At 42.2% G+C, this 21662-nt stretch overlaps 1 protein-coding gene across 4 annotated transcripts in view; it reads left to right on the top strand.

Annotated features, from left to right (window-relative positions):
- The window catches only part of FAM118B (family with sequence similarity 118 member B), a 40384-nt gene that overhangs the window by 2174 nt on the left and 16548 nt on the right, over positions 1-21662 (top strand). For 3 of the 4 annotated variants that reach the window (XM_040992705.1, XM_040992704.1, XM_040992703.1), the window contains exons 2-3: positions 17463-17555; positions 21083-21335. In XM_040992705.1, the coding sequence (XP_040848639.1) occupies positions 17470-17555; positions 21083-21335 (339 nt within the window). In that variant the 5' untranslated portion in view covers positions 17463-17469. The remainder of the gene's footprint in view (positions 1-17462; positions 17556-21082; positions 21336-21662) is intronic. The other variant, XM_040992706.1, reaches the window with a different exon arrangement.

The raw sequence follows: 21662 nt of genomic DNA, 5'->3' as shown, positions 1-21662 counted from the left end.
GTGCAAGATCAAAAGCGTTGCCTTGTTATTTCACAAATGTGAGCAAGCTCTAATAAAGGAACGTGTATTTAAGTGTTACAAATTAAGATTAAATAGTGAGATGAAGTGAAATTACAGGTCCTCAAATAGTGATCTTCTAGTTGCAGATTAACAAGAGTCCATTTCCCTGGAGAGCAGGAAGTACTTGGACGTTGCTTTATGGTTTTAGAAAGATTAAATGGCAGAGTTAGGAGGGGCTGTCTGAAAGTGTCCTGAAGGTCAGTCTGGGAGCCAGAAGAGCCAGTTCAGCTGAAATAAAGCTGGAGAAATAATTTGGGCTTTAGGTGTTTTTGGTTTTTGCCATTTAAAAGATGAACTTTATACCTCTGAGCTTGCATTAATATTTTCCATTCCTAACTTTAGCAAATTTATCTCAGATTTATCTTGAATACTTGTAGCATTGGAATGTAGAGTCCAGTTGTATTTCTGTCTCCAGAGTTTAGCTTTGTGCCATCAAGCTAACAATTATATTTAGGGGTTACTTCATTGAGTGCTATTAGAATGTATCTGGAGATTTCCTAAGTAGAGTATAAAACGGATACAAATTATATATAGCAGAAGTAAGAAACTATAAAACCCCTAGGTGGGACTCAAAATTCAATACATCTGTGTCACTGTCCCGCAGTGATGGACTTGGTGCACGGAGCCGATAATAACATGCATGGACCCTGACTGATGGCCAAAGCTGAGGTTTATTAGTGGCATCAGACTTTATACACTGAGGCTCGTATGGGTTAAGGGAGGAAGTGTTGAGCTCATCAACAAAACCCAGTAACAGTTTCTATGCTTTTGCTTGGAACTCCTTTTGTCTTATATATTCTACCAAGTGTTTTCACACACATACTATCCACTCAACTGGTCTTATATAAATGATATCCAGTCGGGTATACAAAAGGTAGCCATTCAGTTGTTCTCATGCAAATGTTATCCAATCAACGGTAATCCTGTGCTCACTGATCCTCTTTGGTCACAGTGTCCTCCTACACATCTATAGCAAGCTAATTTTTAAGTTGATACTTTGTATGGCTCCCAAATGATGTTACAGATATCTGTATGGGCCCTAACCAAAAGAGAAGCCACCCATCTTTGATATCTGATACAAACCTATAATATAAGTATTACTTCTTTTTTCCACACCAGTGTTTTTGACTGCATTGTAATATTTATCACCTCTGAGTATCCTTGATTAAGCCTCTGAATAATGATGAACAAGGTAGGTCTAGTTTAAACTAGCACTTCCCAAACCTGTTTCATACGGTTTATTTGGAAGTCATTGTTTTGTCACTGGTGAACACTGGAGGTTGTCCCCAGAAGACCACTGGCCACGGGAGCTCTGGTCATCTGTGGTCCTGGAGGCTGCAGAGATGAATGTATCACACTACCCACACTACCCCCACCCCCACCCCCTGTCCTGATCTGTCTCAGTATTAGGAAGGTCAGCTTTACACTTTCGAGATCTTTCACCCAAGCTCTGCCAACTGTGAAGAGGATCTGTGTCATTGGTTTGTTGCCTGCTTTGCACTTTCATGCCTGTGTGCTCTTGGGCAGGTTTTATTTTAAGTCCACACTTGTTCTTACAGAGAAGCCTTTTTTTTTAAGATATTGAATTTCTTTTATGATTTATTTAATTTTATTGCAAAGTCAGATACACAGAGAGGAGGAGAGAAAAACATTCATCCGATGATTCACTCCCCAAGTGGCCAAAATGGCCCACAACTGAGCTGATCCGCATTTGGGAGCTACGAGCTTCTTCTGGGTCTCCCACATGGGTGCAGGGTCCCACGGCTTTGGGCTGTCCTTGACTGCTTTCCCAGGCCACAGGCAGGGAGCTGGATGGAAAGTGGAGCAGCTGGGATACAAACCAGCGGCCATATGGGATCCTGGCGCATGCAAGGCGAGGACTTTAGCCACTAGGCTGCCATGCTGGGCCCACTGAACAGTCTTTAAGAGCATGAACAGTAGTTACACTGAAGATGGGGTAAGCATTGACCATGATGTTTTGACCCTGTTAGGTCAAGTATATTTGTTCAGAAAACATAGAGGAAGATCAGCATGCAAGGAACATGTGAATTTCTTTATACGGTATGCATTTTCCAAAATAAAAATAATACTGATTTTAAAAATGTGAAAAAAGCAGAATGAGGAGGGTAACTGTTTAGCCGAGCAGTTCAGATGCCTTCATCTCAGATGCCCTCCTCCTGGATTCAGTGCTGAGGTCCTGCTGATGGAGGGCTTGAGGGAGTGATAGTGGCCCACGTAGTTGGGTTCCTGCTGCTCAGGTGGGAGACCCCTGGGATTCCTGTCTTTGATCTAGCCCGGCTTTGGTGCTTGTGGACCTTTGCAGGGTGAACCAGCAGTTGGGAGCTTTCACTTTCCCTCCTCCTAATTCTTAAAAAGTAGAATGGGATTAAAAAGTTATTTTTATTGTAAAGTCAGATCTACAGAGAAGAGAAACCAAGAGGAAGATCTTCTGTCTATTGATTCACTCCCCCAGTGATCACAACTGCCAGAGCTGATCCAATCCAAATCCAGAAGCCAGGAGTTTTTTCCAGGTCTCCCACGTGGTTCAGAGTCCCAAGGCTTTGGGCCTCCTTCAACTGTTTTTCCAGGCCACAATCTGGGAGCTGGATGAGAAACAGGGCTGCCGGGATTAGAACCGGCAACCATAGGGGACCCTACCACGTGCAAGACGAGGACTTTAGCCACTAGGCTACCGCTCTGAGCCCAAGTTGTGAAAAATGTTAAACACTTATAGGAATAGAGAAAAATGCTATGATAAGCCCTGTTGTACTGTCAGGCAGCAGCTGCCGTCCTGCCGCAGGGGCTCCGTCCTGTCCTGCAGTACCAGTCAGCCTGTTCTGACCTCCCAGGTGGCTGTGAAACACATCCCACACATCACCTCATTTGTGAAGGAAGAGGATTTACTGGGTTATTTTTTCTTAATCATTATCTTCATTTACTTGAAACACAATGTAATGGAGAGAGAGGGGGAGGGAGAGATCTATCCTGTAGCAGCCAGGGCTGGGCCAGGCGAAATCAGGAGCCTAGGACTCCATGTGGATCTCTCATGTGGAATAGAGGAGCCCGGGCAAACATCCACTGCCCCCAGGACGCATTAGCAGGAACTGGATTGGAAACTGACCCTGACTGCATGCTGGTATGGAGTAGGGGTGTCCTAAGCAGTAGAGTAACTCACTGGGCCACAGTGCCCACCTCAGGGACTTTTTTTTTATGTAGATGTTAAAAAAAATGTTTAAGGATTTATTTATTTGAAAGGCAAAGTTATGAAGAGATACAGATTCAGCCATCTTCCATTTGCTGGTTCACTCTCCAAATGGCTGTTGAGGTCAGGCCTAGGCCAGGCTGAAGCCAGGAACCTGGAACTCCATCCAGGTCTCCCACGAGGGTGGCATCGGCCCAAGCATTTGGGCCCTCTTCCCATTGTTTTCTCAGGAGCATTAACAGGGAGCTGGATTGGAAGTGGAACAACTGGGACTCAAACCCGTGCTTGTATGGGGTGCCAGCCAGTGGCTTAACTTAGTTTTAATTTGGACAGCAAAGTTCAGAGAGGAGAGGCAGAGAGAGACAGTCTTCCATCTGCTGTTTGATTCCTCAAATGGCCACAATGGGCTGGGCCAGACTGAAGCCAGGAGTTGGGCACTCCCAGAGTTCCCACATGGTTGCAGGGGCACTTGGCCATCTTCTGGTTCTTTCCAGGGCCATTAGCAGGGAGCTGGATCACAAGTGGAGCAGCCAGGACTAACTGGCACCCGTATAGGATGCTGGCACAGTAAGCAGTGATTTGACTGGCTGTGCTGCAGTGGCATGCTCCTTGCTCACCAATCCCAAATTGAGTTTAGGCCCAGGAGTCACACTTTCTTGCCTGTCTTCCAGCTGTCCCAACAAGCACTCTAGGGGCTTAGACCAGATGATCCTTCGATTGTGGATATACTACACAAAACGAGAGTTATTGAATAGGTAGAGATGAATGAAAAATGATTTAAAATTGTAAATGCTGCTGCTTTTCCCCTTGAATTAGAGTAATTTGCCAGTATGATGTAAACTGTTAAATAGTCCAAGAGTTGGAGTGAGGAAAGGTAGCTTCCCTCCACTCTGCCTTCTTTATTGTTAAGCCCAATAGGGCGCCACTCAGTTTGTGTCTTCTTTCCTCTGAGGTTATCCTGCTATTCCTACCTCATTTGCTATATTATTTCTTCTTCTGTCACCTCCCCACTGTGCCTACTGGCTTTCTGCTAGTTCTTCCACCCTGCCATTTCCCTGTCTTTCTGCACTCATGGGCCCTGACTTACAGTGTACCCTGGCTCATACAGACTACTTGCATGCAGTTACATCTCTGCCAAATACTGCTCCTGTTGAGCCAGGTGATCTGCCCTACACTCCTTGTATTTACATTGGCCTTGCCTGTAGTTTTAATGTAGCTACTGCTGATTTTTCTCCAAATGTGCCAATGTGTTTGTCACACCCTTACCAATAACATTTTTTTTTTTTATGAACACAAATGTATCACCTAGATTTGTTTATTGGATCCCTGCCTCTTCCTGCTCCTACACTGTGTGTTCCTCCTGGGAACAACTCCCCAGGTATTACTGCCCAGTGCTTGTCTTGAACCTGTCTTCCTCCTTCTGGGCGTATGTCTTTTATTTTCTTAATACACATACTCCAGCTGTTTCCTAAGAAATATTTAAATGCCTTTGATTTGCCCACATGCTGGTTTGGTGGTTTGGCATGTTGAAGAAGTCTAGGTTGGCACTAATTTTCCCCCAGAATGTGCAAGGCATTATTGTGTTGTTTTCTGGTACTTGAATTGCTCTAGCAGCCTAGTGATTCAAAGCTCTTCTGCATGATCTTGCTTTCTTCGTTTTGCCTCTCCCCGAAAGCTCTGACAGTATTGTGGTGTACTCAGCTTTGTTTTTCTCTGGGAGCATTTATTCCCACCACACATGCCACATGCCTTGTTTGCTTGTCTCCCTCACTCCAGCAGTATAAATTCCATGAGCCCAGGGGTTTGGTTTTGTTAGCTACCATAATTCCAGCTTGTAGAACAGTTCCTGGCGCTTAGTGATGTTTAATAATTTCTTGAAGGAGGAAGCAGATTTTTTTTTTTTGTCTTGAGATTTCTTAAATGTCTAATGCCCCTTGCTGGGTTTTGTTGTTGTTGTTAGAAATGAAACACCAGGCTGTGCCTTCTTGGTTGGTGGGGTGTGTGTGTTTATTCGCTGGCCTTGGCAGATGCTGGGACAAGGATGAGGGTTTAGGGAAGCCACCTTTCAGAGTGTATCTTATGACTTAATTCTTACTTCCAGTTTTTCTTTGTTCCTGCTGATGTATTTGATTCTGGAGCCATTTCAGATTTCATTTCGATTATCTCTAAACCTCTAGATTCGGAAGTAGAGAAAGCAAATGAGATTAGGAGGAGATTAAAAGAATTTGTGCATTGAAGAGACTTTATACCAGTCCACATTTCCAGGTCTGTGTTTAAGGCTGGCTTTTCATCCACAAACATTCTCTGGAGATTCTCTCATGTGTTGAGGTCATCACTTAGAAAATTCTTCCCATGTCATTTGAATGCTGTGCTTGGAAAGAGTAAGAGGCCAGCACTGAAGAACAGAGCCATTAACACTTTTCTATTCCTTTTTAGTTATTTGTTTTCCTTTACTCGCCAAGTCTTACGCAGCAAAATACTACCTGTATTAAAAGAAGGATGCAGATTTCTGTGAATTTTCCCATTTTCAGAAATGTATCCTTTGACCCAATTTTATTTGTAGCTAAGTCCCTTAAAAGTCAGCCTTGTGCTGGAGTCACTGTTTTTAACTCTATGGCTAAAGAGCAAATGTGAAAAAAAAAGTTTTAAACACAACAAGTGGGCCAGAGCCAAGGCTAACAGGCGAAGCCTCTACTTGCAGCATCAGAATCCCATATGGGCACCACCAACCAGTCCTTGTCCTGGTTGCTCTGTGCTAATGGCCAGGGAGGCAGCGGAGGGTGACTCAAGTCCTTTGACCCCTACACTCCTGAGGGAGGCCCAGAAGAAGCTTCTAGCTTTTGGCTTCAGATTGGCCCAGCTCCAACTGTAATGGCTGTGTATGAAAGTGATGCAGCATATGAAAGATATCCCGTGTGTCCTTCTCTCTGTAAATGAACATGCAAATGAATAAATAAATAGCAATTGTGATATCTGTTGCCAGCATTTGGAGCTACTTTTTTTTTTTTTTTTAATTCAGTAGGAGTCCTGTCCGTGGGACCCCGAAGGTCAGGTGCTTGCTTCTTCACTGTGCCTTGCTGCCCTCCACTGTTAGAAAGGTGCTTCCCTGTGCCCCTATGGAACCACAAACACAAGTTGCTCTAGTGATTTTATCTTGTTTACTAGGCCGCTGAGGTAAATGAAGGAAAAAGACTGGAAAAGAAACCCTGGTGATGTGGCACAATATATTAGATTACCACCTGAGATACTGCCGTCCCCTATAGGTGCTGGTTCAGATCCAGGCTACTCTTTCCAATCTACTTCCCTGCTAACGTGATGGTCCAGGTGCTCCAGCCTCTGCACCCGCATGGGAGAGAGACCTGGATGAAGTTCCTGGCTCCTGGCGTTGACCTGTGCCAGCCCTGGCTGTTTTGTTTGTAAGCAAACCAGCAGTCAAAAGAGTCTCTCTCTCTCTCTAATATAATGCTACCTTTCAAATAAAATAAGTATTTTTTTTAACAAAAAGATCTACCTTGGTGCCCAATGCCAGTTGCTAAAGTCCTCGCATGTGCCAGGATCCCATATGGGCGCCAGTGTTTGTGTATAATTCTCTTTCCCGTAAAGGTATAGCTGTTTTAATGGTAGGGACCCTATCTTACTCGTCTTAGTGTTGCCAATAGTGTGGACTCTGGAGTTGCATTCCATGTCTATTGTGTAATAACTATGTGACCTTTAGCAAGATGCATAGCTTGTATATGCCTCAGTACCATGATCTGTGGTATTTATGATATATGGTGGCAGTAGTTTCTGCTTTGCTGAAGAGTGAATGTTAATGGCTTATTCTAAGTGCTGTGTAGTGTTTGGTGGAGGTGAGCTGCAAGCAATAATAATAATCTTTTTAGCACAGTGCTTGGCATTCAACAAATGTTGAACATGAAAACTCAACAGTTTGTGACTAACAGAATTCCTATCATTTTAAATTCTATGAGCATATACAGAAACTGTGTGATCAGAATTTCTTTCCATGTGAGTTCCTCTTAGGATAAAACTGGAAGATAAAAACTCCTCCAGAGCATATGAAAATGTAGATGTGTTGAGGTGTAGTAATAAACATTAGCCTAAAACAGGGAACGATAGAACTCAGCCATTTGCTTTGTGTAAAAGAGAATGTTACAGTTGTATTCATTTATCCTGGCTTTCACAGCCCAGAAAATTAGGAGTGATGATCTCTCTTAGACTTTGCATAGTAGGTACACACTTATTGAATCAGCAAATGTCTGAACTGCTGGGGTTGGAATGGTAAGCCAGACAGACTCTACTCCTGCCCAAGGAGCTGCTGTTGTGGGAGAGCCCAGTAAGCACTCATGAGTGGTAAGGGATGCAGATAAGGAGTTGAAGCATAATGGTGAAGTTAAGGTGAAGGGGGTCGAAAAACAGGCTGCAGATGGTTGCATTTTAACTGAGAGTTAAGGGTGTGTATGTGTGATGAATGTTACTTGTAGAATCTGTTGCACTGAGCAGAGGCTGTGAGCAGGACACATGGCTTGTGCAGACACCAGAGAGCCCTGCAGCGGCCAAGGAGCCCTCTGGGTGCAGGAGAGGCTCACGGAAGGCTGAGCGGATCATGCCAGGTCTTGTAACCACAATGAGGATTAAGCACAATGAGAAGCCTTGGAATGGTTTTAAACCATGGCTTAACCCAATTTGTGATTTGAAATCCCTTTTGCTGCTACATAAGCTTTCCTTTTTCTCTAATTGTAAAATACTTGCGAAGGGTGGTAAACAGGCTCTGTAACAAGGTTAATGGAAAGTTTATTGGAGCAGAGTATGAGTAACCTAGGCCCGACAGACTCAAACCCATGACTTAATGAGTCCTGGGCAGTGTTCCAGAGTGGTCAGATTCTATTTGGGAATTCTATTCAGTTATTATCATACAGTAAATATACCTTGGCTTGGTCAGCTGGGGCAAATTCCTCAGTGGTTGACCGTTGCTTTCTTTTAAGGACATGATTGGTTGGGTCTTCAAGAGACATAGTATGCCAAAAAGAAGGCTGATGTTTAACTTAATAAGAGCACTTCTGGGAATGGTTAAGGAATGTATGGATAAAGAACAAAGGGTTGCTCAAGGTTGTTCTTTCCAGATGGGTAAAATGAAGCAGACACTGTGTGTGTGTCAGTCACATCAGAGTGGCCTGAGTGTAGATCAATGGCACCTCTCAGACAGGTTGTAGGGCTTTCTGCTGAATGCTTTGCAGACTTTCGTTTTCTAAATAGTAGTTTATTATCTTACTTGATAGATTTAGTATATAAAACAAGAAAAAACAGTTTCTTAGGCCAACATTTGATAGCTTGTCAGTTACTAGAAAGTTCTTCCCTTAAAAATCTGCTGCAGAAATCAACTTACTTTTTTGGTATCAGAAACTTGAATTATAAAACTGAAGTGATTTATCTATAAAGTGTTGTGTTAGTGCCTGACTTTTTAAGATTTTTCAAGTCTTAACTTTGAAATTCTTCTTTTGCCTGCTATAATCCAGTTTCCATTACTTGTGTTGTAACTGTTGGCTTATCTGAAACAATGGCAATCTGAGTGTTGATTTACTGGTGTATATGGTTTTCTTTCTTGCTCAGTTTAAAAACTAAAATGACTCTCTGGTCCTCCTTGCTTTAAAGGCAGTAATGGGGTGTTTCTCCTAATTGAAAATGCATTACCTGGTTCACGGAAAACTATTTCTTGTGATTTGGATCATGAACATGTTTCCTGAGTGAGTTGACCTACTGTGTGCCAGACAGTACTCCTCGGACAAAAGCTCTGTCTTTGGGATGCCTCCATGTCAGTGGGAGGAGGCAGATGACTAATGACTATAATTGGGGTGTTAGGGGGTGATGTGTGCTATGAAATAAGAAAAGGAGTTGATAGTTTTAAGCTGTGTGGCTAGAATAGCAGGCACTGAAAGAACATGACTTGAGCAAAGGCTTGGGAACTCGTGCACATCATAGAGCAAGCATCAGATGGATGAGGTAACCACTCAAGGCCACAGAGTACCTGGCTTCCTGAGGATATCTGTAAGGGTTGTGAGACCGAGGGAACGGGAGTGTCTCCGTTTTTACGAATTAATTTCTCCTCAGTCAGTTTCAAGAAGTTTGTATGCCCAAACGAACGAACAGGCAGAGAACTTCATCCTGTGAATGTTCGATGGTAATCTGTAAATACCTGGACAGCTATCTTAACTTGAATTAGGTAATTCCCAAGTCATGCCAAGGCTTCTTAAATTCAGTTCACAGGGTAGCTGATACCCTGCTCACAGGGTAGAGGTGATTAAGGATTTTACCATTCCAGTCTCCCCCATCTCCAGAGTAGAAGAGCAGGGCTCATTCAGAGGAAATTGTCCTTAGAAAGGCAGGTTTCAACAAGCTCCTCATTTCTTTCCAGCTCAACAGTATCACATCCTTGTACATTTTTAAATGTATGTTTAAAGATTTATTTGTTTTTATTTGAAAGAGTTACAACTAAGAGGGAAGGAGAGACAGAAAGGGAGATCTTCCATCTACTGGTTCACTCACCAAAATGGCCACAGCAGCTAGAGTTCAGCCAGTCAGAAGCCAGGAGCCTGGATCTTTCTCCAGATCTCCCATGTGGGTACAGGGTCCTAAGGAGTTGGACTGTCCTCCACTGCTTTTTCAGGCTGTAAGAAGGCAGCTGGCTTAGAAGTGGAACAGCTGGAACTCAAACCAGCACTCATGTGGGATGCTGACAGCACAGGCAGAGGCTTAATCTGTCACACCATGGAACCAACCTCTTCTATTTTTATTTTCACTTTACTTGAAAGATAAACACAGAGAGTTTCTCTCCTGATTCGATCTCTAAATAGCCACAACAGCAGGCAGGGCCAGGCCAAACCCAGGAGCTCAGAATTCCTTGTACGTCTCGCAGGGTCTCTCGCACTTAAGCCATTATTTGCAACCTTCCAGGCTGGGCATTGCAGGAACTGCAGTCAGGGAGCAGAGCTGAGACTCAAGGTCCTCCAGTATGGGATGTGGGCATTCCAAACTCTTTCTAAGTTTTTATTTAGTAGTCCACATGCTTTGTTCTTTGTCTCAGTAAAATTTTCCATATATTCCTTAGATTTTCAGTTTTAAATAGGGCGTGCTACTTTTGCAAAGTCTTAACCAGTGACCAAGATAGAAGAACGTTGCCCAAGTGATGTGCGTCGTGCCCATTGTGTCCTATGGACTTGAACATTCAGGGTCAGCTTAGTTTTAGGCACGTAATGCTCTTCATGAAGATGCATGCTCAGTTTAGCCAGTGAAGAACTGCTGTAGCCATACTAGCCCACAGCTGGTTTTTCCCCCATGTTGTTTCTGGATTTTGTTTTTCATACGTGGAGTATGTATTTGTAATGTCTTAAAACTTCTGCCCTGGTTTGTCATAGTCTTTTTACATTTGAATCCTCCTCTCTGATTTGCTGCTTGTTGTTTCTTGTGTTAGTTTCCCATGAGGTTGAAGTTGACATAAGATTACAGAAGAAAATGTGCAGAAACATTGGTCTTTGACCTCCTGGGACTAGACATTCCACCAGTAAAAAAGGACAGTGACACAAGTTCATATAACTACAAGTTGAGTGGCTCCTAAGAAGTTTAACAGACCCTTTTCCTTCTAGGCAGTAATATAGACTTTGAAGACTGCTTCAAAATTATGTTTTTTAATTTATTTGAAAGGCAGAGACAGAGGTAGGCAGATAGAATCTTCAATCCATTGGTTCACTCCCCAGATGCCCCCAACAGCCAGGGCTGGACCAAGCCAAAGTCCAGGTCTCCCATGTGGGTGGTAGGGACTGACTGCTTGAATCATCACCTGTTCCCTCCCCGTGTGTGCACAACAGAAAGCTGGAACTGGAAGCAGAGTCGAGCTTTGAACCTACCTAAGCCTGCGGGTATAGACCAGGCATCCCCAGAGGTATCTTAACTGCTGCATTGTAGGCCTGAACCTCGAAACTAGATTTTAAATATAGTGAAGAACCTATGATAGATATTTTTTCAGTTTTGCTTTGTTTTGTTTTTTTGCCATTGTGTATCTGTTTAAAGTATGATGCCTTTGAACTTGAAAGTAATCTTAATCAGTACATTAGACTTCATGCTGATTTTTGGTATATGTTAATGTTGTGGAACACTTTTTTTGTTTTCGTTTTACTTGATTCTAAGAGAAAATGAAAAATAAATCTGCTTTGTTTCTTGTTTATACTTTGTCCTTTGTTTGGCTTTTGATGGGATTTGAATTCCAGGCTAACAGTAGGGGGCACTCCCCAGCATTTGTCCTGCTGTGCTGCTGGGTTCACCTGACCACCTGATCATCTGTGCTTTGCTGCCTTGAGAGACAATCTGCCAAGCTTCCTGATGTCAAAATAGGACTTTCTAGTTTCAAGGCCATTTTTTATTTTAAAATTTTTAATTTAGAGTGCCCTAGGTGAGAAAACATGAAGGAGGTAGACATTAGACAAGATGTATTGATTAAATATTTTCATTTTTATTATAACAGAAAAGTCTTCCCTTCGTTAAGATTAGTCAAATATCAGCTTACAGTTACCCTGGTAATAATAGCATCTTCTGGGATTTCCCAGATTTGGAAGAATCTTCACCTGTACACAGCATTGTTATTTATATTTTAACTTCAGAAGTGGCGTGACACTGAGGGAAATCTCCCACCTGCTGTTTTACTGCCCAGATGCCCACAACTGCTTGGACTGGGCCAAACTCATCCCAGGTCTCCTGTGTGGATGTTAGGGACCCACCTGCGACCTCCCCAAGTCTGTATCAGCAGGAGGCTGGAATGGAGAGCAGAGCTGAGACCCAAACCCAGAAGCTCGTGTGGGATAGAGGTGTCCCAACCGCTAAATCAAATGCCTGCCCCTGTCCGTAACTTTTTTTTTTTAGATTGTTTTATTTTACTTGAAAGTCAGAGTTGAAGAGAAGGGAGTAGGAAAACAGGTCTTCCATCAGCTGGTTTACTGCAGTGGCCACAGTAGCTAGAGCTGACCTGAACGTAGGGGGCAAGAGCTTCTTCCCCTGCTCCCACATGGGTTCATGGACCCAGTGACTTGGGCCACTCATCCTCTGCTATTTGCCCAGGCCATAAGCAGAGAATAGAGGTGGGGCAGGCAGGACATGAACAAGTTCCCATATGGTATGCCGGCACTAGGAGGTGAAAGATTACAGTGCTATGCCACCATGCCATCCCTTGAATGTAACATTTTTGTGCATACTAGGTTGGCATGAAGAGTGACTAGGTGGCAATAGGATCATACATCACTCACTATTTTAATAGCAGGAATTTAATTCTCAAAGGGCATACTGGAAATCTTGTATTTATGTGATTTCATTTTTAATGAATAGCCTGTCATTTCTGATGGAATTATTTGTAAGATTGTACTAAGTACTTAGGAAATGCTTTTATTAAATGTTTTTGAAACCCCTCCCCCCTTAGCAGCGTATGTCATTATTTTCAGGATAGGACTTCCCAGAGGCTTCAAAGGCGGGAAAAACACTGAGACATTGTTATTCATTTCACAGTAAAATTCTCATGTCCAGCCACCAACTTCTAGTTCATATCAGATCTTAATTTGGTGTTCCATTATTCCTTCCTTAAATGATGTGTTGTTTCAGCTTTATAATTGGGAAATCACTCATAAAAACATCTGCTCTCTTGAGCCTGGATACCAGTAGGGTCTATTTGGGGACATGAATCTCAAATGAGCTTTTAGAGTTTGGAGTGATCCATCTCAGTCCTAAAGGTCTCCTGGAAACCCTATGTGTGATGAGCCCGTTCTGACATTGTTTGGAGAGAAAGTGTCAGGACTGAATAGCACTGCTGTCATGTGTGCAAGCAGATATTCAGGAGGTGACTGTGATAAAGATGTCACCCAGCAGAAGAACCAGGCTGTCAGTCCCGTCTGGGAACTGAAGTAGGAGTACCCTGACTGAGCCATGGAGGGGAGACATGCTTCATGACAGGGTGTGTAGAGGAATGGAGTCCGTGCACAGGCAGGCCTAATTCCTGCCTCTTGTGTACACTTGGGAGCAGAAATGACACCTTGGCTTTGTACATGGAAAAGGTAAGCTGCAGGCTTACACTGGGCAACTATAAACACATCAGCTCCAGCAGCAACATTTTTATTCGTTTTGTTCGTTGTTAGCAGGCTTCTTGAGTGTTCTTTTGTAGAGCTTCATACTGGGTATCTTTTCCTTCCTGTAATTCCTCACAGTTGCTAGAAAACAGATGCATTGGAAGGAGGCCAAGAGCCACAATGAGAGGGGTTTGGTTTCTTCTCAAGTCAGAAGATGACTATCTTTTTCCCTTAGAAAGTGAAGCCAACCCTTGTCTATGTTTACACAGAAGAAATAAATTATTTTTTGTTCCAGTTGTTGCTTGCCCTATTGAAACCAGTGCAGGGAAACTTGCTATAATTACAGTGTATCCTTTTCAGGCATGAAGTATGCATCCTTCTCAAGCTAGTATTTTGGGGATCCTTCCACCCCCTACAAAAAAAAAATAGGAAAAAGGAAGCAAAAACTTTCTCTTCCTTTTATTTATTCCATTTGCCATTCTACCAATGTATGTTGTTATGAGTTCATAAAGGCACCACTTGTTACAACTCAGCAGTGTCTACTTGCAGCATTTTAGCATTCACAGCCGTGAAGGGAGGCTGGGGGCTTCAGCATGGTTCTCCAGTGGAGGCAGGGTTTTGCTGTTTCGGCCAGCACCAGGACTCTAGAAGCAGAAGCCTCTGAATGCTTTGCAAGCCACAGGTCCTCTAGCATGGACTCACTGATACATTTTTCCTTTCAGAATGACAGGTTTCAAAACGGAAGTGATATCTCATGTGAAGACTTTGGCCTTCACATTTTTTTTAAGTGGCTGTCAATTACTTTTCTCAGTGCTTACCAAGAGTCTTACTTTTATTTTGCTGGATTAGGTTGGCATTGAAGGATTTCTCAGTGCTTAGCAGTAATTGGAGTAATGAAGATCCTGCTACGGGTCACTTCCTTCGTTGTGGCAGGAAAACATTTCCGAATCCCGTGTACATAGCAAGTCCTACTGAAACAAATACTCGGCTAGTGCCCATGTGAAGAAATTATTGAGCCAGCATTTTGATGAAACATGTTAAGCTACCACCTGTGATGCCATGTGGGCTCTGATTTGTGTCCCAGATACTTCACTTCTGATCCAGTTCCCTACAAACATGCCTGGAAAAGCAGCCCAGGTGCTTGAGCCACTGCCACTGAGTGGAAGACCCAGATAAAGCTTCTGGCTTCAACCTGGCCAACCCTAGCTGGTGTTGCCAAATGTGAAGTAAACCAGCTGATGGAAGACCTTACTCTCTGCCTTTACAATAAGGAAATAAATCTGGGGAAAAATTTTTATGTGATCTACTTGACACATGTTACGAACTCCAGGTCAGACATTTCACAGTTAGCTTTAGCAGTAGCTACCTACTGTTTAGGGTAAACATGAAAATGGATTTTTCCCTGCCCTGCCCACTCCCTCGGACAGTGCTCCAGAAGGAGTGTGCTGTTGCTTACCTGTGTATACTACTGGGATGTCCTTGTGAAGTCACATCATGTAAGATGGATGACGATAGGATCAGGTACCATGTGGCATGCTGACCTGTTCAGAGCAAGCAGTCAGGAGCTCTTGGCTATGCTTAAATTCCTTAAATGATGGTCAGTGGAGTAGACCTGCAGAAAAATTGACTCAAATATTTGCTTTCTAAAACATACATGATTCCTTTTTGATGGTTTTGGAGTTCTAGTATTTTTTTTTTCTGAAAAGTGAATGCTTGGAGAACTTAGTAATGATGTAGTTTGAGCATGAACTTGGGAGGCAGTGTCGCTATGTTTGAATTCTGAGGCTGTCGAGTACAAACCTTTGTGTGCTCCGTTTTCTGCCTGCAAAATAGGAAAATAATTCAGGTTGAATGTCTCTTACTTGAAATGCTTGTAACAGAAGCATTTCAGGTTTCCTATGTTTGGGGATTTTGGAGTATTTGAGTTATCTTGGGGGTGAAACTCGTCTGAATATGAAATTCATCTATGTTTCATATGCACTGTACATGAATGAGACAAATTTTGTGGCGTGCAATTTGCAGCTTACGGTGTTATGATCTGAAGGTAGCTATCTTCAAAACTTAATGAACAAGAAATTTTCTCTACATTTTACATTAGTGTTGTGCAATACACATTGTTAGGGTGTAATTTGGTCAAGAGATGATAGAACTGTTTTGAAGGAAGAAGGGTGAGCATACTTTTCTTTGTGTACCTTTTAAAACTGTCCTCAATTGAAATGGAAAATGGTTTCACATGAATTAAAACTTGTAAGTATTTTGATGGCAATTATATCCCGCCTGGTGGTACTTGCAAACTGGAAGACATGGATTGGAATAAATTATATGTGCACTTCTGTACATTTTGCATTTAGCAAAATAGTTGGATTTTGGAAAAATTAATTTAAGTGTTTTCTATTTGTCCTACTATCAGAATCCCTCAAAAATTCTGATTCAGTAGGACTCAGAAACATACACCATTTTGTAATTAATTGACTTTAATTTTTAGAATAGCTACCTAATTTATTTTTAAATTTTTAATTAGTTAGTTTCTTTTGAGAGGTAGAAGAGAAAGAAGGCTAGGCCACGCAGAAGCCAGGATCAGAAAGTCATCCCAGGTGTCCCGTGTGGGTAGTAGGGTCTGAGGACTGAGTCATCAGTGGCCGCCTGCTTAGATGTCCTTAGGACTCTAGCCATCTGGAAAGTCTGAATAAAATTTAAAAGAAAGGAAGGGAGGGAGGGAGGGAGGAAGGAAGGAAGGAGAAGAAAAGAAACAACAGGTGCCGCAGATGGTTAAGTTAGGCAGAGTGTGCTAGATTGGGTTGCACTCTTTGTCTGTCTTCTCACCCCCAATTTTTCACCAGTAGATCAAAGATTTGACTAGATTTTCCTAGCTCATGTCAGTCACTTTATGGTTTCTGATTTTCCTAATAGTTATACAATTGAAGAACTATGCATGATGGAAAATGGATTAAAGATTGGAACTTTCTATTTATCAGAAAAATGGATTCAGCAAACTTTGAAATGTTTTATTAAAGGAAAACATGCTGATAAGACATTAAATTTCTAATAATTATTAGTAATTCACTTTTTCTAATTATTGACAGTGGAATATGAAAAAACTGGCAGAAGTATATTATTCTCTGTGTAGTGTTTAAACTACTATTGTTTTTATCAAATGAGTAATGACCATTAGCTTAAGGTTTACTTTAAAGTTTATTGAAGTTTAAAAAAAAAAAAAGTTTATTGAAGTTTTAAGCAACTGAGACTTTTCTCGGGACCGACTTCGTGGCACAGCACATTAAGCTGCTGGCATGCTACATCGTAGTGCGGATTCAAGTCCTGCCTGCTCCACTTCCAGTCCTTCTCACCTGGAAAGGCAGCAGAAGATGGTCCGTGTACTTGGGTCCCTGTCACCCATGAGGGGAACCTGGGTTTGAGAAGTGAACCATGGGATAGACCATCTCCCTCTCTATACTCTGTATAACTGCCTTTCAAAAAAAAAAAAAAAAATTTGGCAAACTCTTTTCTTTATGGTTATAATTCTAATCTGTGGTAACCCTTTACTTTGACTATTCTCAACACCTGAATATAATTAGTCAATGTTTGTCTTTGCCTAATAATCCCTCTCTACGTTTATATGGGCATGATTTGAAAGTGTTCAGACAGAAAGACATGATTTGTTGCTTGTCCAGCAACATGGAATGTCTAACAATCAGCAAGTTGGTATTGATTGTTCTATTCTTACCCTATGCTTGCTTCTGCTGAGAGATATGGGTCATTTTTATCCTATTTCCCCAAACCTGTCTCATGCAGCAGAATAGCAGGTGCTTGCTGAGCTCTGAGGAGTGCTAGTCACCTGGGGACAGCAGCGTGTTTTGGTGGGTGGAGGAACAGGATACAGTGTGAATGCCAAAGTCTGTGATTTTTTTTTTTACTTCCTTCTTTTAGAGTAATTTAATTCCTTCAGTTTGGAATGTGTGTTAATAAATCTCTGTTAAGCAGGGGGACACCTCCAAAACATCATTAAGGGGGTACAGCTTATGAAAACTGTTTAATGTATATGCTCTTGTGAATGGTGTACTTTACAGATCTAATCATGGTCCATGGTGTTTAATCTATTTTAGAAACTGGATGGCTTCTACAGGGAGCCAGGCCTCTGATATAGACGAGATTTTTGGATTCTTCAGTGATGGCGCACCCCCCTCCAAAAAGCCCAGGTAAACAAGAGAAGGGAATGAGAGGAACCGAGTAAATTTCCATTAGTGGGAGATTTAAAAAATAGTAATGCTGAACTCTGTTCACTTGTTTTCGCTCATGTGCTGCTATCCAGCTGATATATGTAGTTATAAAGTCAGCACTGCAGGGCTCACAGTACCCTGTCCCTCTCCGGAGATGGTCACTTGCAGTTTGTGTCTTCTAATAATGATGTCTGTGTAATGTTGTAATATATGTATGGCTACTTTGTATTTGCTTTAGCTTTATTTATTTTCAGTTAATGACTTAAAGATTGTTTGCTTTCATGGCTGCTCCCCTCACCCACGCACCCTTCTTATACCCTGCCAGTATTGTTATGACAATTTAATATTTGCATTGTGATGACTGCAAATTATAATCATAGCTGAAACTAATAATACATATGATTATATTTCTTGCCTACTTACTGCTCTAGATTAAAGATTTTCTCATTTGTTTGGTTGTTGTGTCCCTTTCCTTTCGATTTATACCCAGAGACACTGGGACATAAGAGTAAATGCTTGTCTGTTAAAACATGGTAACGCTGGTTGCTTCTGTTTCTGGATTCTGCCCTGTACTGTTGTTCCCAGTCCTGCTTGCATGGCTCACAGGGTGCCACAAGAATTCCCCCATCCAGCTGCCGTTGGATGACTGCTGTTTCTGGGCCTCAAGTCTTAGATCTCTGATGCTGAAGCACATCCTTGTGTGTCTTCCTTAGTAAAGATAGGAGAAAAAACTTTGAAGATGTTTAAAGGTGTCTTTATCTTACATGTATTTGATGGTTTGAGCATAGAACTTTAGGTAGGAAATTTTCTTAGTGTTTTGCGGGCACCATTTGTTTTCTGCTAATACCCGTGTGTTCCTTCCAACATGGCCACAGTGTTTTTATTCCCAGTCCTTTGAGCTCCAAATCCCTTCCTTCTCAGAGCTTGTAAGAGCTCATGCTCCACTCATTCTCAGAACCTGAAATTTCCTAATGATAGACCTTAAAACAAAGTATAGCTCTCTCAAACTGGCCACCAGTGTACCTTCATGGAGAAGCTGTCTTGTAGGACACTGCCTTTGTAGAACTTACTTACATTTTAAATCTGGGTGGGGAAGATGTCATGGGTTTAAATTTTCCTCTTCCTTCCTGTGTTGTCTCTTATTCCTCCCTATCTGCTACTGTGCTTTGGTTAATTCTGGAATCTGGGGCTTTCCTCAAAATGTAAGTGGTCTGTTCATGTTTAGCAAAAGCACTAGAAAGCCACTTGGAGAATCTGGGTGTGCACTGGGCAGGGCCTAAGTTGCTGATGAGCCTCCCTGGGAGTGTTGGGCATGGTGTAGGCTCTGCTGCCAAGGGTCTCACACCTAGTAGAGGCTGTGGATCTTTTCCCTAAAGAGGAATAAGAGGAATCCTCCTTCTCCTAACTGGATGTAGGGTGTGAGTGTGGCAGGTATAAAAATGCCTCCCGGGAACCTTCTCCTGTAGGCAGAGGATTGGGAGAAGTTTAATACGAGGCTACCTGAAGTTAGTGAAAGGCCATGTTGTTGCACATTTGATAGGGTCACTGCTTGCAAGTTCATCTGGGACTTTGGTTCAAGTTCTGGCTATTCCACTTCCCATTTAGCTCCCTGCTAATCCATGTAGGGAGGTAGCAGGTGATGGTCCAAATACTTTGGCTGCATCACCATTCACAGGAGACCTGGATGTAGTCTGGATCCTGGCTTCATTCCTGTATCCGACCTGGCTTTTATGGCCATTTGGGAAGTGAACCAGTGGATGAAGGCCTATCTCTTTCAACCTCTCTGTGACTTTGCCTTTCAAATAAATTATTTATAAATCTTTTTTTTTTTTTTTACCTAGTGGAAAATGAAATTAAAAGCACATATTCCGTAAACTTGCATTCTGTCTTATCCTTACTTATACTTGATCCCGAGTTCTCTTGCCACAGTTGCTCGAGAAGGCAAGTCCCGAGACAGCAGTGTAACGGCTTCTGATCTGGGAGCTCCTCCTTTGTCAAGTGTCCCTGAACAGTTCCAAGGTCCTGGAAAGGGAATTGGCCTTCATAAATTCTAAGATTTGTTGCTTGTCTTCTGTCGTCTTACCCTACTTTTTATGCATGTATCTCTTCAAAACAATTGCAACCACTCAGTTTCTAGGAAGGATGGCAAATAATACAAAACTGATAATATCCTTTTTGAACTGCAAGTTTTAGTTAGTAAGAATTCTAGCTCAGATGTATATGTGAAAACTTGAGGTAGAACAGCAGTGTAAGGATGAAGTCCTCCCCGCCCTTCCAGAGCCCCTGATGGCTGCCAACTCACAATTCCTCTGGCTCCTTTGTGTGTATCCATGTTGGTCTGTCTTGATTCTTCTGGATCAAAGCTCATTTTGTGTCCTTTGCATCTAGTATCTGTCATCAGTCTTCTCAAGGAGCCTGAGCTTTTGCAGTAACCACTAGAACTTGCCTTCGTGACTGGTATGGGGTTTTGTTTTGTTTTGTTTTGTCTTGTTTTGTTTTGTTTTTGTTGAGTGACTGAATACAGGAGCTCTGGGCATCCGGAAGGCAAGCTTAAACATGATTTCTCCAAAATTCAATCTCCCATGCTTTAAAAATACATTCCTTCCTTGGTTTATGCCACAATGTGATCTTGTTTTCTGTTCATGTTATTATTTGGACAGAAAGCAATGTTGGAGCCAAAAGGGCATGCCATTAGCAAAAATTAAAGTGAAGGGGCATATTTCAAATAGTAGCTTTAACCCATTCTTGGAGAATCAAAGAGGGGTACTAGATTACATATAAGCCTCAAAAGAGAAACCTGTTCTGTACCCATCGTGGTAAGCTTTCTGTCAAGTTTATTGAGTAGTCTTGTGCTTTGTTTGTTTGGATGTCTGAGGCTCCTGTGTTGCAGAATTCTGCTAGCTGATGGGAGGAGGGAGACACCTGGAGCGCTGAGAATATTGGCAATAATCAAAGCTAGATTTGTCCTCATTTTTCACTGTCTCATGCTCATTTTTATATTAACATTTGTAAAATTTGAGATTAAAATTTTTGTTGACTTTGTTTCATCTGCTATTATATATGTCTCAGTAATAGAAATTTAATTTGTATGGCATTCTTTTCTGTCTTTTGGGAGTGCAAATCAAACATATCCTTTTGAAATTTAATTTTGCTATGAAATGTAATTTAGATAGCAGAGTTCAGCTGAGCTGTGAAATGCTCCTATTTGGACCTTTTTCTGGTATTTGTGGGTTTTCTTAGCTCACAGGCCTATGGAGGAGAAAACATGTTTTAAGGTTGATTTATAGGCTTCTTGGAATGGGTTTATACTTTGCTTTTCAAAAAGCAGAAGCACAGTATTCGAGTGTTTTTGATTACGCTACTCTGTGGAGTGTCAGCAATTGGTACTTTGTCATCTTTCCAGCTCTGCAGGTTGCCTCTGACATCCCTGGTTTCAAGCAGACTGTTGTCTTACGTACTTCCAGCCTGCAGAGTGTTCTGATGCTCTGGTTTCTTTTGCTTTCCAGGAAGCTGCTTCCAAGTCTGAAAACCAAGAAGCCCCGAGAACTCGTGCTGGTCATTGGCACAGGCATCAGTGCTGCTGTTGCGCCTCAGGTCCCAGCGCTCAAGTCCTGGAAGGGGCTGATTCAGGCCTTACTGGACGCGGCTATTGATTTTGACCTTCTAGAAGATGAGGAGAGCAAAAAGTTTCAGAAATGTCTTCATGAAGATAAGAACCTTGTGCATTTGGCACATGACCTCATCCAGAAACTCTCTCCTGTAAGTACCTTCGGTGACGTGGCATTGGAAGTGCCCAAAAGCCAGGATCAGCGTGCTGAGTGTTACAGAGATATCCTCTGGTAGCCTCTGAATTTGTGTAACATTTGCCTTTCTGCAAAATGTCTATTTTTACAATTAACGTAATTGTCTTGACCCCATTTCACAGGGTGTGCTTTGAGAGAGTGTATGATGATGCTGAAACCTTTGTACCAAAATGAGACTTCTGTCCCATTATCACTGGGATTTTTATTTAGTTTTTCCACACTCGCAACTAGAAGAGCTGTGTTACAGTGATCCCTGCCTATAAGGAACCTCAGGGAAAATTGG

The sequence above is a fragment of the Ochotona curzoniae genome, unplaced genomic scaffold (genome assembly GCF_017591425.1).
Source record: "Ochotona curzoniae isolate NIBS_2020 unplaced genomic scaffold, NIBS_Ocur_1.0 contig_832, whole genome shotgun sequence".
NCBI lineage: Eukaryota > Metazoa > Chordata > Mammalia > Lagomorpha > Ochotonidae > Ochotona > Ochotona curzoniae.
This window is presented reverse-complemented; position numbering and strand designations above follow the sequence as displayed.